This window comes from Lissotriton helveticus, chromosome 9 (assembly GCF_964261635.1).
Source record: "Lissotriton helveticus chromosome 9, aLisHel1.1, whole genome shotgun sequence".
Classification (NCBI taxonomy): domain Eukaryota; kingdom Metazoa; phylum Chordata; class Amphibia; order Caudata; family Salamandridae; genus Lissotriton; species Lissotriton helveticus.
This window is the reverse complement of record NC_136070.1, coordinates 1,007,952,705-1,007,965,272: the sequence shown is the minus strand read 5'-3', so window position 1 is coordinate 1,007,965,272 and position 12,568 is coordinate 1,007,952,705. Positions and strand designations below refer to the sequence as shown.

The following is a 12,568-nucleotide window of genomic DNA, read 5'->3' as shown; positions in this document are numbered from 1 at the left end:
TGACTGAGTGCAGAGTCAGTGCGAGAGTGACTGTGAGTGCAGAGTGAGTGATTGAGTTACAGTGAGTGCAGATTGACAGTGAGTGCTGAGTCAGTGCCAGAGTGACTGTGAGTGCAGAGTGACTGTGAGTGCAGAGTGACTGTGAGTGCAGAGTGACTGTGAGTGCAGAGTGACTGTGAGTGCGAGAGTGACTGTGAGTGCGAGAGTGACTGTGAGTGCGAGAGTGACTGTGAGTGCGAGAGTGACTGTGAGTGCGAGAGTGACTGTGAGTGCGAGAGTGACTGTGAGTGCGAGAGTGACTGTGAGTGCGAGAGTGACTGTGAGTGCGAGAGTGACTGTGAGTGCGAGAGTGACTGTGAGTGCGAGAGTGACTGTGAGTGCGAGAGTGACTGTGAGTGCGAGAGTGACTGTGAGTGCGAGAGTGACTGTGAGTGCGAGAGTGACTGTGAGTGCGAGAGTGACTGTGAGTGCGAGAGTGACTGTGAGTGCGAGAGTGACTGTGAGTGCGAGAGTGACTGTGAGTGCGAGAGTGACTGTGAGTGCGAGAGTGACTGTGAGTGCGAGAGTGACTGTGAGTGCGAGAGTGACTGTGAGTGCGAGAGTGACTGTGAGTGCGAGAGTGACTGTGAGTGCGAGAGTGACTGTGAGTGCGAGAGTGACTGTGAGTGCGAGAGTGACTGTGAGTGCGAGAGTGACTGTGAGTGCGAGAGTGACTGTGAGTGCGAGAGTGACTGTGAGTGCGAGAGTGACTGTGAGTGCGAGAGTGACTGTGAGTGCGAGAGTGACTGTGAGTGCGAGAGTGACTGTGAGTGCGAGAGTGACTGTAGAGTGCGAGAGTGACTGTAGAGTGCGAGAGTGACTGTAGAGTGCGAGAGTGACTGCAGAGTGACTGTGAGTGCAGAGTGACTGTGAGTGCAGAGTGACTGTGAGTGCAGAGTGACTGTGAGTGCAGAGTGACTGTGAGTGCAGAGTGACTGTGAGTGCAGAGTGACTGTGAGTGCAGAGTGACTGTGAGTGCAGAGTGACTGTGAGTGCAGAGTGACTGTGAGTGCAGAGTGACTGTGAGTGCAGAGTGACTGTGAGTGCAGAGTGACTGTGAGTGCAGAGTGACTGTGAGTGCAGAGTGACTGTGAGTGCAGAGTGACTGTGAGTGCAGAGTGACTGTGAGTGCAGAGTGACTGTGAGTGCAGAGTGACTGTGAGTGCAGAGTGACTGTGAGTGCAGAGTGACTGCGAGTGCAGAGTGACTGCGAGTGCAGAGTGACTGCGAGAGTGACTGTGAGTGCAGAGTGACTGCGAGAGTGACTGTGAGTGCAAAGTGAGTGTGAGTGCAAAGTGAGTGTGAGTGCAAAGTGAGTCCGAGAGTGACTGTGAGTGCAAAGTGAGTGCAGATTCAGAGTACAGATTCTGAGTGCAGAGTACAGATTCTGAGTGCAGAGTACAGATTCTGAGTGCAGAGTACAGATTCTGAGTGCAGAGTACAGATTCTGAGTGCAGAGTACAGATTCTGAGTGCAGAGTACAGATTCTGAGTGCAGAGTACAGATTCTGAGTGCAGATTCTGAGTGCAGAGTGCAGATTCTGAGTGCAGAGTACAGATTCTGTGTGGAGAGGATAAGACCGCACACACACACACACACACACACACACACACACACACCACCAGCAGTCACTGCACACTTTCACCGGGCACAAACACCATCGGCTGTCAGTGCAGGCATCCACCAGGCACACAACACCAGACATCAGTGCATGCTTTCACCAGGCACACACCTCCAGCCGTCTGTGCACACTTTTACCAGGCACACACACCACCAGCCATCAGTGCACCTCCAGCCGGCATTGCACACTTCCACCAAGCACACACACCACCAGCCATCAGTGCACAATTTCTACAGGCACACACACCACCAGCCATCAGTGCACACATCAATTGTTAACGCATCCACAATTAACTATTGTAGCAATCGCAGTATGGTGCACTTTACTTTTAAACATATTCATCTAAAGCGCAGCATGCCACCATTGCTACAATTCCAATCCAACCCACATAATTCCACTACACACCACATGCATACACTCCATAACACATGGCTAAAAGACATTGCCATTTACAATGCCATTAGCTCTAACTCAAATAAATCCGAGACCTATTGCATTTCTAATGCTTGTTGTGATTGCGATTGTGCATTTGATTATTATAGATTAGCCTAACTTTCCGCTGGAACCATAGATCACATGCTGTGCATAGACTAAAAAGCAGTGTGTCCACCCCCTCCTTCCCTATGTCGCATGCATCATCATGGACGCCTATGCCTCCACTGCGGGGGCATGTACGCGGTTGACAGGGTATGTTCGTAAAAAACTTTGCAATGGTTCCCAAATGTTGTGAGGACGCACCAGTACGGGCATTAGTTCCCAAAATTCTGCAAATTGGTTGTGTCAGAAAGCAGCATCCTTCAGCCATTCGTACCTGTGCGGCCTACGTTTACGGCCCCAGCAGATAGCCACACGCCTCTTAGCCAATAGCAGCATCATTGCTGCCAGACTTCTGATGTCTGCCGGGAGGTTCTTAACATATCCTAGCAAAGCAGTCAGCGGAGAGCGCTCCAACCTGCACCCCAGCATTTCATCCAGCGCATCAAAAACACCATCCCAATATCCCATAACGTCCATGCATTCCCAGGCCAGGTGCATGAAGGAGACCTCAGATGTTCCGCAACGTACGCATCTCGCATCCATGCTCAGCCCCGCTTTACGCAGCCATACAGGGGTCCTATAAAGTCTGTGGAGGTGTTTGAAATGAATAAGCCTCAATCTATAATTGGGTGACATATCTCTTGACTGCATGCAGCAGTAGTCCCATAATCCCTCCTCAAACGAGGTTCCCAGACTTTCCTCCCATTCGCACTGGGCAGGGGGTATTCTAATTGGGGATTCGCGCTGCATGCCAGACTACATATGGGTTATAAGCTTGCGAGGTGAGGGATTGGGCAAAAATGCCCCCAGAACGTGGAAAGTTGGGGTGCAACCAGAAACAAAGCATATTGTGCTCGCAGTGCCGCCCGCAGCTGGAAGTATGTCCTTCTATCGAGGAGGGTAGTATGTTCGTTCCCTAGTGCGGCATCTAGTCTGATGAAGACGTCCGGGAAAGCTCGCCCCATTGTGTGCAGCTGGAGCTTGCGCAGTCTGACAGACCCCGCATAAGGCAATGCTGGATGCCTGGTGCAAATAAAGTGTCCAGCTGTGCTCTGCGGCGGAGTTGCTGCCGTCCCCAGACCGTGCAACCTACTGTGTCAATCCCAGACCGCGGGCGGGTCTGTGGACGATACAATGACATGTACAACGGGGTTGGGTTCGCATGGTCACTTTCGAGGGCAGTGTGTGCCATAAATTGAGTCGGATAAATCTAATGGAACCTGAATTGGGCCTGTGCGCAGCTATAATACAGTTCCATGTCAGGCACTCCCAAGCCACCCTGCTCGAACGGCAACGTGAGGGTCTCCCAGTCTACCCGGGGTTGCCACCCAAGCAAGAGATCAAATTTGAGTGAAGCCTTCTCTTGAAATCAGTGGTGAGAGGGAGCTGGAGATTTACAAAAACATATAAAACTGTAGGCAGCATCACCAACTTGGCAATAGCGTTTTGGCCGACCAAAGAAAGGGGAAGCGCTCCCCAGCGGGGTAAACTACTTTCCAGCCATTCCATGAGCCTGCCAAAGTTATATCGCCACAGCTCCTCATGATCCCTGCTGATCCAGATACCCAGGTACTTGCCTGGGGAGTCCGCCCATTTAAGTGGGAATTCTGACTTAAACGTGCCCGTGGCGGCAGTGAGTGAAAAAATCATGGATTTCAACCAGTTAATATTAATGCCCGAAATGCCACCAAATGTGGTGATTTTACGTATGAGGGGATCAGGATTGGTTGCCGGATTATTAACATAGTCACATCATCAGCATACATGGATTCCAGAATCACCCTGGGTGTAAAATCAAGCCCTCTACGGGCATGGTGTTGCAGTAATTTGTCCGCCAGCAGTTCCACGGCTATGGCAAAGAGGAGTGATGAAAGTGGATACCCCTGCCTTGTGCCGCGAGCCACAGCAATCTGAGGGGAGACCACTCCATTAGTCCGCAACCTGGCTGTCGGGGAGGTATAGAGTAATGCTATCTTTTTAAGAAAAGCAGGACTCATGCCCACGCGGGCAAGAAGCGAGAACAGATAAGGCCATTCCAGCGTGTCTAACGCTTTGGTTGAGTCAAGGAAAACATCGGGAAGGGAGGGATCCACCTCCTGCAACACCGCAAAGAGGGTGCGGAGGTTTTGAGCAGTACTCCTACTAGGGACGAAGCCACATTGGTCGGGCCTGACTATAGTGGGAGCAACCGTGTAGCCAACAATTTAGCAAGGATTTTGTTGTCCATATTGATCATTGATAGAGACCTATAGGAATCAGAGTTGCGGTCCTTATCCGGCATAAGAATGGTCACTATAAGTGCCTTGTGGAGGGAGGGGGGAGAGCGCCCCGCTCCAGTGAGTCCTCATACATGTTGAGGAGGTGAGGTGCAAGAAGCGGCGCAAACTCCTTGTAAAAGGTGGTAGTGAATCTGCCCAGCCCCCCGGTGCCTGTCCCCTGGCATGGCCCGAATTACCGTTATCCCCTCCTCCTCTGTATATGGCTCGTCCAGAAACTTTCGGTACACTGCCTATGCTTAAGGGTATGCTAAAACATGCGGACGACATTTTTAAAGATCCCGTTCGTGCAAGAGTTCTTGCACCAAGGGTAGATAAGAAGTATAAATCTGCACCAACAGATCCAGTTTGGATCATTTACCATTAGATTCCCTAGTGGTTTCTGATGCCCGTAAACGGGCAAACTCACAAACCTCTGGGGATGCCCCTCCTCCAGACAAGGAATCTAAACTAATAGATGCCTCCGGAAAAAGAGGTATTGCCAATACCCAGGTACTCTTAGCTAGATATGACATAGCGCACTATAATGAATTGGAACAATTACTCCAATTTCTACCTGATAAACATAAGGCTAAGGCACACAACCTAATTCAGGAAGGGAAATTAATTTCAAACACGTCTATTAGATGCTGCTCATACTGCAGCTTGTGCAGTCAATACCAGTGTCTTGCTAAGAATGCACACCTGGCTTAGAATTTCAGGGTTTAAATCCGAAGTCCAGGCTTCTATCTCAAATATGCCTTTTCATAAAGAGCATCTCTTTGGTCCTGGGGTAGACACTTCCTTAAAGAAGATGAAGGACACACGTTGCAAAATCTATGGGAGCCCCACAGTGACCGCCCCCCGCCTTCCCCAAGACCTGCCTCAAGGCTCCAGTTGACGCCTGCAGCCTCAAAACGGAAGGTCCCCTCAACTGCGACCAGGAACTGGTAAGAGGATCTGACGCGAAAAGGCACCCCTGCACCCAACGCTCTACGGCCTTGGGTAGCTCAACTGACGGTGCCTAAACAACCCCCAACATCCCAACTTAACTCTCCAAGTGGTGGTCACACTCACAAGCCCTTCCCTGCAGTGTGTTTGCAAACATGGGACTCACCTTTGAAAGGTACAAGGCTCCCGATGCCAAAACAGCACTCTGTACCCGGCTGCCACAGTACCACTGAGGGTGCATCTTTTGTGTTAGCCTAAACCCCCACTTGCCCTGAGTTTAAGTCCAGGAGCTTTGCTTCCACAACCCAGTGGCCTGCTCGTCAGCAGCCACCAACCGGAGGCCCCCTGTCCCCCATTGTATAACATTTGGCCTCCATACTCTGCCCCCGTCCACCATAGTGCCGCTGAGGGTGTAACAAGAGCGCATCCTTGACCCAGGGGGATCCCTAAGTTAACCCCAGAATACCAACTCCCACAACAAAGTACTTGCCTGTTAACTGATAACACTAATTTCCTCCCTAGGATAATATTGACTGTTTTTTTCTATGAAAAGTTTTGAAATGTGGAGTTGGAAAATCTAATAAATCCTTTAAAACTGTTACTAAATAACAAAAACGCTTTTACTTACCTGTTTACAGGAAATGTCTCAGTGCAGTATCCAGGTATACTGCACTGTGTAAGAAAAGTAATCTGATAAGTAACTTACATGATATTCTACTAAAAATCCTATACAAAGTATATGTACTGTATTCTGAAAAGCATTGCATTATCAGTAAAACTACTGTAATCAAATCATAGTACATTTACAATTGCAATTCAAACTGTTAAACTGCATTACTACTGTGGAGTACTTATTCCTTACCTGTGCCAGGCTTGCTTAGTTCTAGAAAATAAAATAACTAAAAGAATATTTTTATACAAAAACAATTGGTCTGAAGATTTGCTGAGTGTGTGCAACAAATGCTTAACACTGTCTTCTGATAAAGCCTTACTGCTCAACCACACTACCACAAATATTGTGAGGTGCTATCTACTTTACCTCTGCCTACCTTTTGCGTTCCACTGGATTCTGTGCACACTATACCTCATTTTGGTATAGTATATACAGAGCCAGCTTCCTACAATGTCTATCCTCAAAGAAGCACGCAGACTGCTGGCCTTCTACGCTGCCAAATGGAAAAATGTTGTCCATTACTGAATTTCCAAGCACATAAACCCACTTAAACCTGCAGTTCAGGATATTGTCTTCTGACCTTTTCTTTTACAGAAATCAGATCAAGCTTACAGTTTCATATACCATCACTTAGCCGCTATTGCTTTCCTACATGCAAAACAGGGACACTCTTAATTCAAAGTCCATGTAATCAAAGATTTCATTGAAGGACTCAAATGGGTTATTCCACCCAGGGTCCCCCTTTTCCCTGTCTGAAACTTTACGAGACTCATTTTGCCCCTTTTTGCACCCCTACATTTGAGCCCTTTACAATGCCTTTCCTGGAAGGTTGCTTTACTTGTCACTATCACATCCTTAACCCCTTCTACGCTAATGACAAAGCCAGCTCGTCATGGGCGTTACCTGCGCTATGCGAATGACGAGCTGGCTTTGTCATAAACAGCGCGATTTTTTTAAATCAGCGCACAGCGGGAAAACGCGGTAGCGCGGTAGCGGTTAAGGTGCGTTGGAGAATTGTAGGCCGTCACCCTTCTTTCAAGTTCATAATGACAGAATTGTCCTACCAACCCTAATTCCTTCCATCTCCACAAGACTATTTAGCCTCCGTTATTTTGTTTGTGCCTCTGACAAACTCTGAGGCAGAGAGGGCCCTTAACTACCCAGGATGTCAAGCGTACCCTCATGTATGACACCAATAGGACCAAGCCTTTTCACAAAACTCAGCAACTTTTTGTTGCTCTCGCCCAATCTCACAAAGGCTACGTTCTTTCTAAAGAGGTCATGTCAAGATGGATTGTGATATGTATCCAAACTTGCTACATAATTGCTAAAGGAAATTTCCCTACCTGGCCTAAATCTCATTCCATTTGGAAAAAATTAGTCTTTATTGCTTTTCTTGGAAATCTCCATATAGCTGATATTTGTAAGGCAGCTACATGGTCCACTCAACACCCTTTGACCAGGCACTACTGTGTGGATTTCTTAGCTTGCTATTAGCAAGAGTTGACTAACCGGTTTGTCTTCAGAATCCACTGGCTTACCGCTGCTTTGGGAAGTGCTGCTTTACGGTCTATGCAGAGAATGTGTAGCTACAATCACCCATGCTACAAACGGATTATGTTAACCTGTAAGCATCTAATCGTATTGTGTAGAGCTGTAGATTCACATGCTCTCATCCACCTCCACAGCAGCCTTTGGTTGTTCCAGATGAAAATGTTTCACCTAAACTCTTTGTATAAAATGTATTGCAGTCACTACACTTATCGAACACTCCATCTTTACCCCTACCTACTGACCAGAAAACAATCTAACAATGGGAATGCTGCCCATGCGCATTGGTAACTAGAGGAGGGGGGGATATGAGTCATTATACCTTGTGACTCAAAAGATTCCGTAGAAACACAAGTTGTAAATGTCCAAGCCCAACACTAGATGGCAGGAGTGTGCAGAGCATGTGAATCTACAACACTACATGCCACCACAGATGCTTACAGGGTAGCTAAAACATTTTTTTATCACTCTGTCTAATAAAATGAGGACCGTCAATTTGGGAAATAGTAAAAAACAATTCTTGGAAGAACACTGTTTACAAAGTAAACAAAATGGTGCCCTTAGCAATTAAAACTCAGGGAGCGATGTCACATTATCAGCACTTGAATACCTACGGGTAGCTATGCACTATACACATGCTATTTTGAATACAATTTTGACTTACAAACAAAACAGGAAGATGAACTGTAGATGACGCTATTAAAGTATTCCTGTTTTGGACCATTGCGCAGATCTGTTTTTCAAGAGGACAGTTTGTGCTAAAGCTGGCAAATGATTCAGAAACCATGCTGAGCAGCTAGAAGATGAACTGATAGCTTTTATGTATTTTCAGCTCGCTCTTATGTGCCTGTTTTGAGTGTTTGCTTTCAGGTTTGTGCAGTCACATTTTACATTGATTCATTGGAATTTACATTCTGCCTAGGATGTCTTTCAAAGCTACTCACAAGACTTTTTACTGGTGTTGTCGTAGCAGATGAATGGACAGATTTGTAGTCTGTTCTGTAATGTCTGTAGAAAAATGGTCAAAAATAGTCCAGTGTGTGTGTTGCCTAAGCTGAATTGTGTATTTTCTCTTTGGAAGTAGTGAGGCTCATTTCAGAACCTTTCTACAGTGGTTGTGTGGTGTAATATATGGTGACCTATGTGACCTAGAGTGTGTAGTCGTTTAGGCAGATGGAAATCTGGCTCTTAAATGGAATATATTGATTTTTTTTCTCCCTGTTAAAGGTGGTCTTTTGGCTCCAACTCCCTGCCCATAGCTGGATCTGTGGGAGTGGCGGTTGCTCGGAGGGGTCAGCGACAGTTCCAGATGCCTCCTAGAGCCATGCCTCCTAACCGAATGGGGTTGCTGAGCCCATCGGGGATTGCCGGAGTGTCTCCCAGGCACTCACTCACAAACCCAGCCGTGGGGAGCCAGGGACGACAGGTGAGTTTCTAAACTTCATTTAATAATGTATCACATTACTTGATTGGTGAAGTCTACAGCAGATGTTTTTCTTCACAGCAACACTATTGTGATGGGTTGTAAGAACAGACTGTCAACAGGTTTTTGATAAAGACTTCTAACTGCAGATTCCTGACTTTTTGAATACTCACCAGACTTCATAAAGGATCCAGTAAATATCTTAAGCAGTACCCCTGCGTGCTGCGTGCTCAACGCCTACATTGCTCTGGATGTGACACGTGCAGCTCTGTTTAGGCTTCACCCATGCGCGCTCACCTCCGGTCCTTTCTTTCCACACATGTGGATCTGGAGCTTTGAGACCACTCTTAAGAATGCTTTTTTACTAGTGTGCAATGGAAAATGTCACTTCCAAAATCTACAGGGTTCAAGCCCTGTGGGGAGTCTCAAACAGATTTCTTAAACTGACCCACATGTAGTTTGCCTGGGGTCAGACCATGACTACAAGGCCTGCAGTGACTGCTCTTTGATACACCCCAATGCTTTTTAGGTCTTGTCCTATTAATCGTGCAAGCGATAATAGGACGAGAGTATAGAGGCTCATCCAAGCTCTGAAACCATTGCGGATTACGTCGAGTGCATGTGCACATGCACACGCTTTTTACCATTTGCTCCCCGAGCCGCCTGCCTCCGAGAGCTTCACTTCAAAGGCATCCATTCCCCCCGCCCCCTACTTCACACTTTTCATGGCCGCCAGCTCGTGTCTCGCATTTTCTCCTCCCCCGCCCCCTGCTTCACACTTTTCACGGCCGCCAGGCCGTGTCTCGCATTTCTCCTCCCCCCCTCCCCACAGCAATGCCAAGAGCTTGTTTTTAAACCCTTCCCTAACCATGCAGCTCTACCATTGGCCACCAAACTAGTACTCTACTTCCTGGTCCTGCCCTCCTTGTTACAGCTCGCCACTCCTGTATCTGTCCCCATTCTATAGCAAAACTCCCCACAAAAACAACTTTTCTCTTCCTCTTCCCAGACCGCTGATCGAGCCTTGCAAGCATTCCCCTCAACAAACCCTAGTTACCCCAGTATTGGAACTTTCATAGATTCCCATGCTTTGTATCATAGATTCCCATGCTTTGTATCATCCCCGTCGTCGGAATGGGAGTCTCTGTAACAAAAATACCATAGCTGTAGGTACAAAAGACCAAGGAAAAAGGCCTAGGCCTCATTCCCTTTTGTAGCATATCACCCTCTTTGTGTAAAAGAGACCAAACTCAGGCCTCAGCCAATCAGAAGTGTCTCACCCCTTAGAACCTTCCTGAAGGAACCTCAGAGCCTCAGATTTTCTACCGCACGTTGTGCTTAGGCAGTCTCCTTTCAGCTCTGCTCAACTTCTACTTTTACAAAGGTTTTCTTCAGGATTACTACTTCAAAATCTTCAACTTCACTTCAAGATTGTTGGCTGCCTTCCAGGATGTCAGAAATGGAGAAGAAAAAAGCCCTTTTCAAGCCTTGTTCCACCTGTGGTAAGAAAAGGCTTTTTGTGCAGGATAAGCACAAAGACTGCATTTACTGCCTCTATCCTGACCACCAGGCTGCGGACTGTAAAATCTGTCGCACCTTTTCGGCCAAGACCCTCCAGGACCGTGAGGGAAGACTCTTGACATGGCTCCATAAACTGAAAACCAGGAAAGATACTGTCTCCAGTGACAGTGAGGATGCAGCATCGATGTCTTCTTCAAGAAGGTCAGTGAAAAGGGGTAGGGGTTCCCCTTCATCTTCTATGGAAAGATCTTCCAAGGCCTCTAAAAAGACCCCCAGTGAGTCTGAGAGCCCAGGTCCCAGAAAATCTCCTCACCGAGGTGTAAAGGAGAGGGTGGGACCAGATTCGCCTTCTAAAGGTGAGAAGACTGTCAAAGCCTTCAAAAAACCTTCCTCCCAATCTTCTGAGAGGAGTTCCAAGTCCTCGACGACGAGGACGTCGACGACGGAGGTTCCGTCGACGAAAAAATCAAAGTCTGCATTGTCATCGACGATCCCGTCGACAGGGGAGTCGTCGACGAAGGTTCCGTCGACAGTGGTTTCTTCGCCGCCGACTGCGCCGCCGACGAGGGTGTCGCCGACGACGAAGGTGCCGACGACTAAGCCGTAGAAGACTAAGCCGTAGACGACGAAGGTGTCGACGACGAAGGTGTCGACGACGAAGGTGTAAGGTGTCGACGACGAAGGTGTCGACGGCAGTTCCAATCTCACCGTCGACGATGGTGTCGACGACGGTCTCGTCGACGAGGGCGTCGACGACGACGACTTTAACAATGAAAACGGCTGGCGTGTCGAACGTTTCCTCGTCGACGACTTCAACGACCCCGATCTCGTCGACGCGTATACAACCGTCGATGACGGAACCGTCGACGATCTTATCCTCTGAAAAGAGGATTACCATTTCTGTGACACGAATCACGCCGGAGGTTACTTCTCCGAAGGCTATGTCTCCTCTACTGTCAACCATGCTTCTACAAGAAGGAGATTCAGAGGTGGAGGACAAGGACTCATACAGCTACGCTAATAGTCCCACCCAACTTCTTGTCAAATGCCAGGACACTGACTCTGAGGGCGACTACGGACACGAGGATGTGGGCCATCAGTCAGCCCAGTCGCAACATCATGCTGAGCAGGAAATGGTTTCAGTGCCATCTTCTTTTCTCCAAGATCTGCATAAGATGCTGCAGGACTAAAAATCTAAGGCGAGTATGCCTATTCCGGTGCCGTCAACGCCTGTATCTCCTGGAGAGATGTCCGCCTCATTAGTGACGCCTTCCATTCCAACTCAAGTTTCCCCTCGGCCTCAAATGTCCATCCATCATGAGTCCTCCGGGTTACAAGACGTCCATGATGATTCCTCGGATGAGGGTCAGCAATCTGATCATGGCTCTATTACCGATACGGAATATGACGAATATATCATTCCGGATCCAGCATCGCCAGTCCCAGATCCGGCGGATTCCCCGTCGGCAGACATTGGGGGCTTCCATCAGCTGATGGAGAGAGCCGCGGCGACATTCAAACTAGCCATGCCTAAAGTTGCCACGGATTGCTTTTTATATGATTTCAAGGAGCCTTTTATGAAATCAACTAGGTCCATTCCTATTGTGGATCATGTGTGGAAGAAGGGCCTAAAAGCCATGAGAAACCCGGCGACGGTGGTCCCGGTGCTACTGCGTCTGGAGAAAAAATACAAGGCACCAGTTGATGGCCCGGCAGCCTTAACGGGTCATCCCAGACCAGACTCTGTGATCTCTCAAGCTGAGCAGAGGAAATCCCGTAACCCCTCTGCTCCCTTAACAACTCTTCCGGACAAAGAAGGACGGAGGTTGGATAATGTGGGGGAAGAGATTCTCGTAGATGGCAAGTTTGCTGGTGCGAGCGGCAAATGCCCTAGCAATCATGGGTAGATACGACCGCCAGCTTTGGTATGATGTCGCTCCGTACCTTGTAAAAGTAAGGACAAGTCCCAAGGTAAACACTAATGTGTGATAAGCCCA

General features: G+C 48.1%; 1 protein-coding gene across 4 annotated transcripts in view; it reads left to right on the top strand.

Annotated features, from left to right (window-relative positions):
* The window catches only part of SAMD4B (sterile alpha motif domain containing 4B), a 1,202,466-nt gene that overhangs the window by 813,935 nt on the left and 375,963 nt on the right, over nt 1-12,568 (top strand). For all 4 annotated transcript variants that reach the window (XM_078661329.1, XM_078661328.1, XM_078661331.1 and 1 more), the window contains exon 10: nt 8,855-9,053. In XM_078661329.1, coding sequence (XP_078517455.1) covers nt 8,855-9,053 — 199 coding nt within the window. The remainder of the gene's footprint in view (nt 1-8,854; nt 9,054-12,568) is intronic.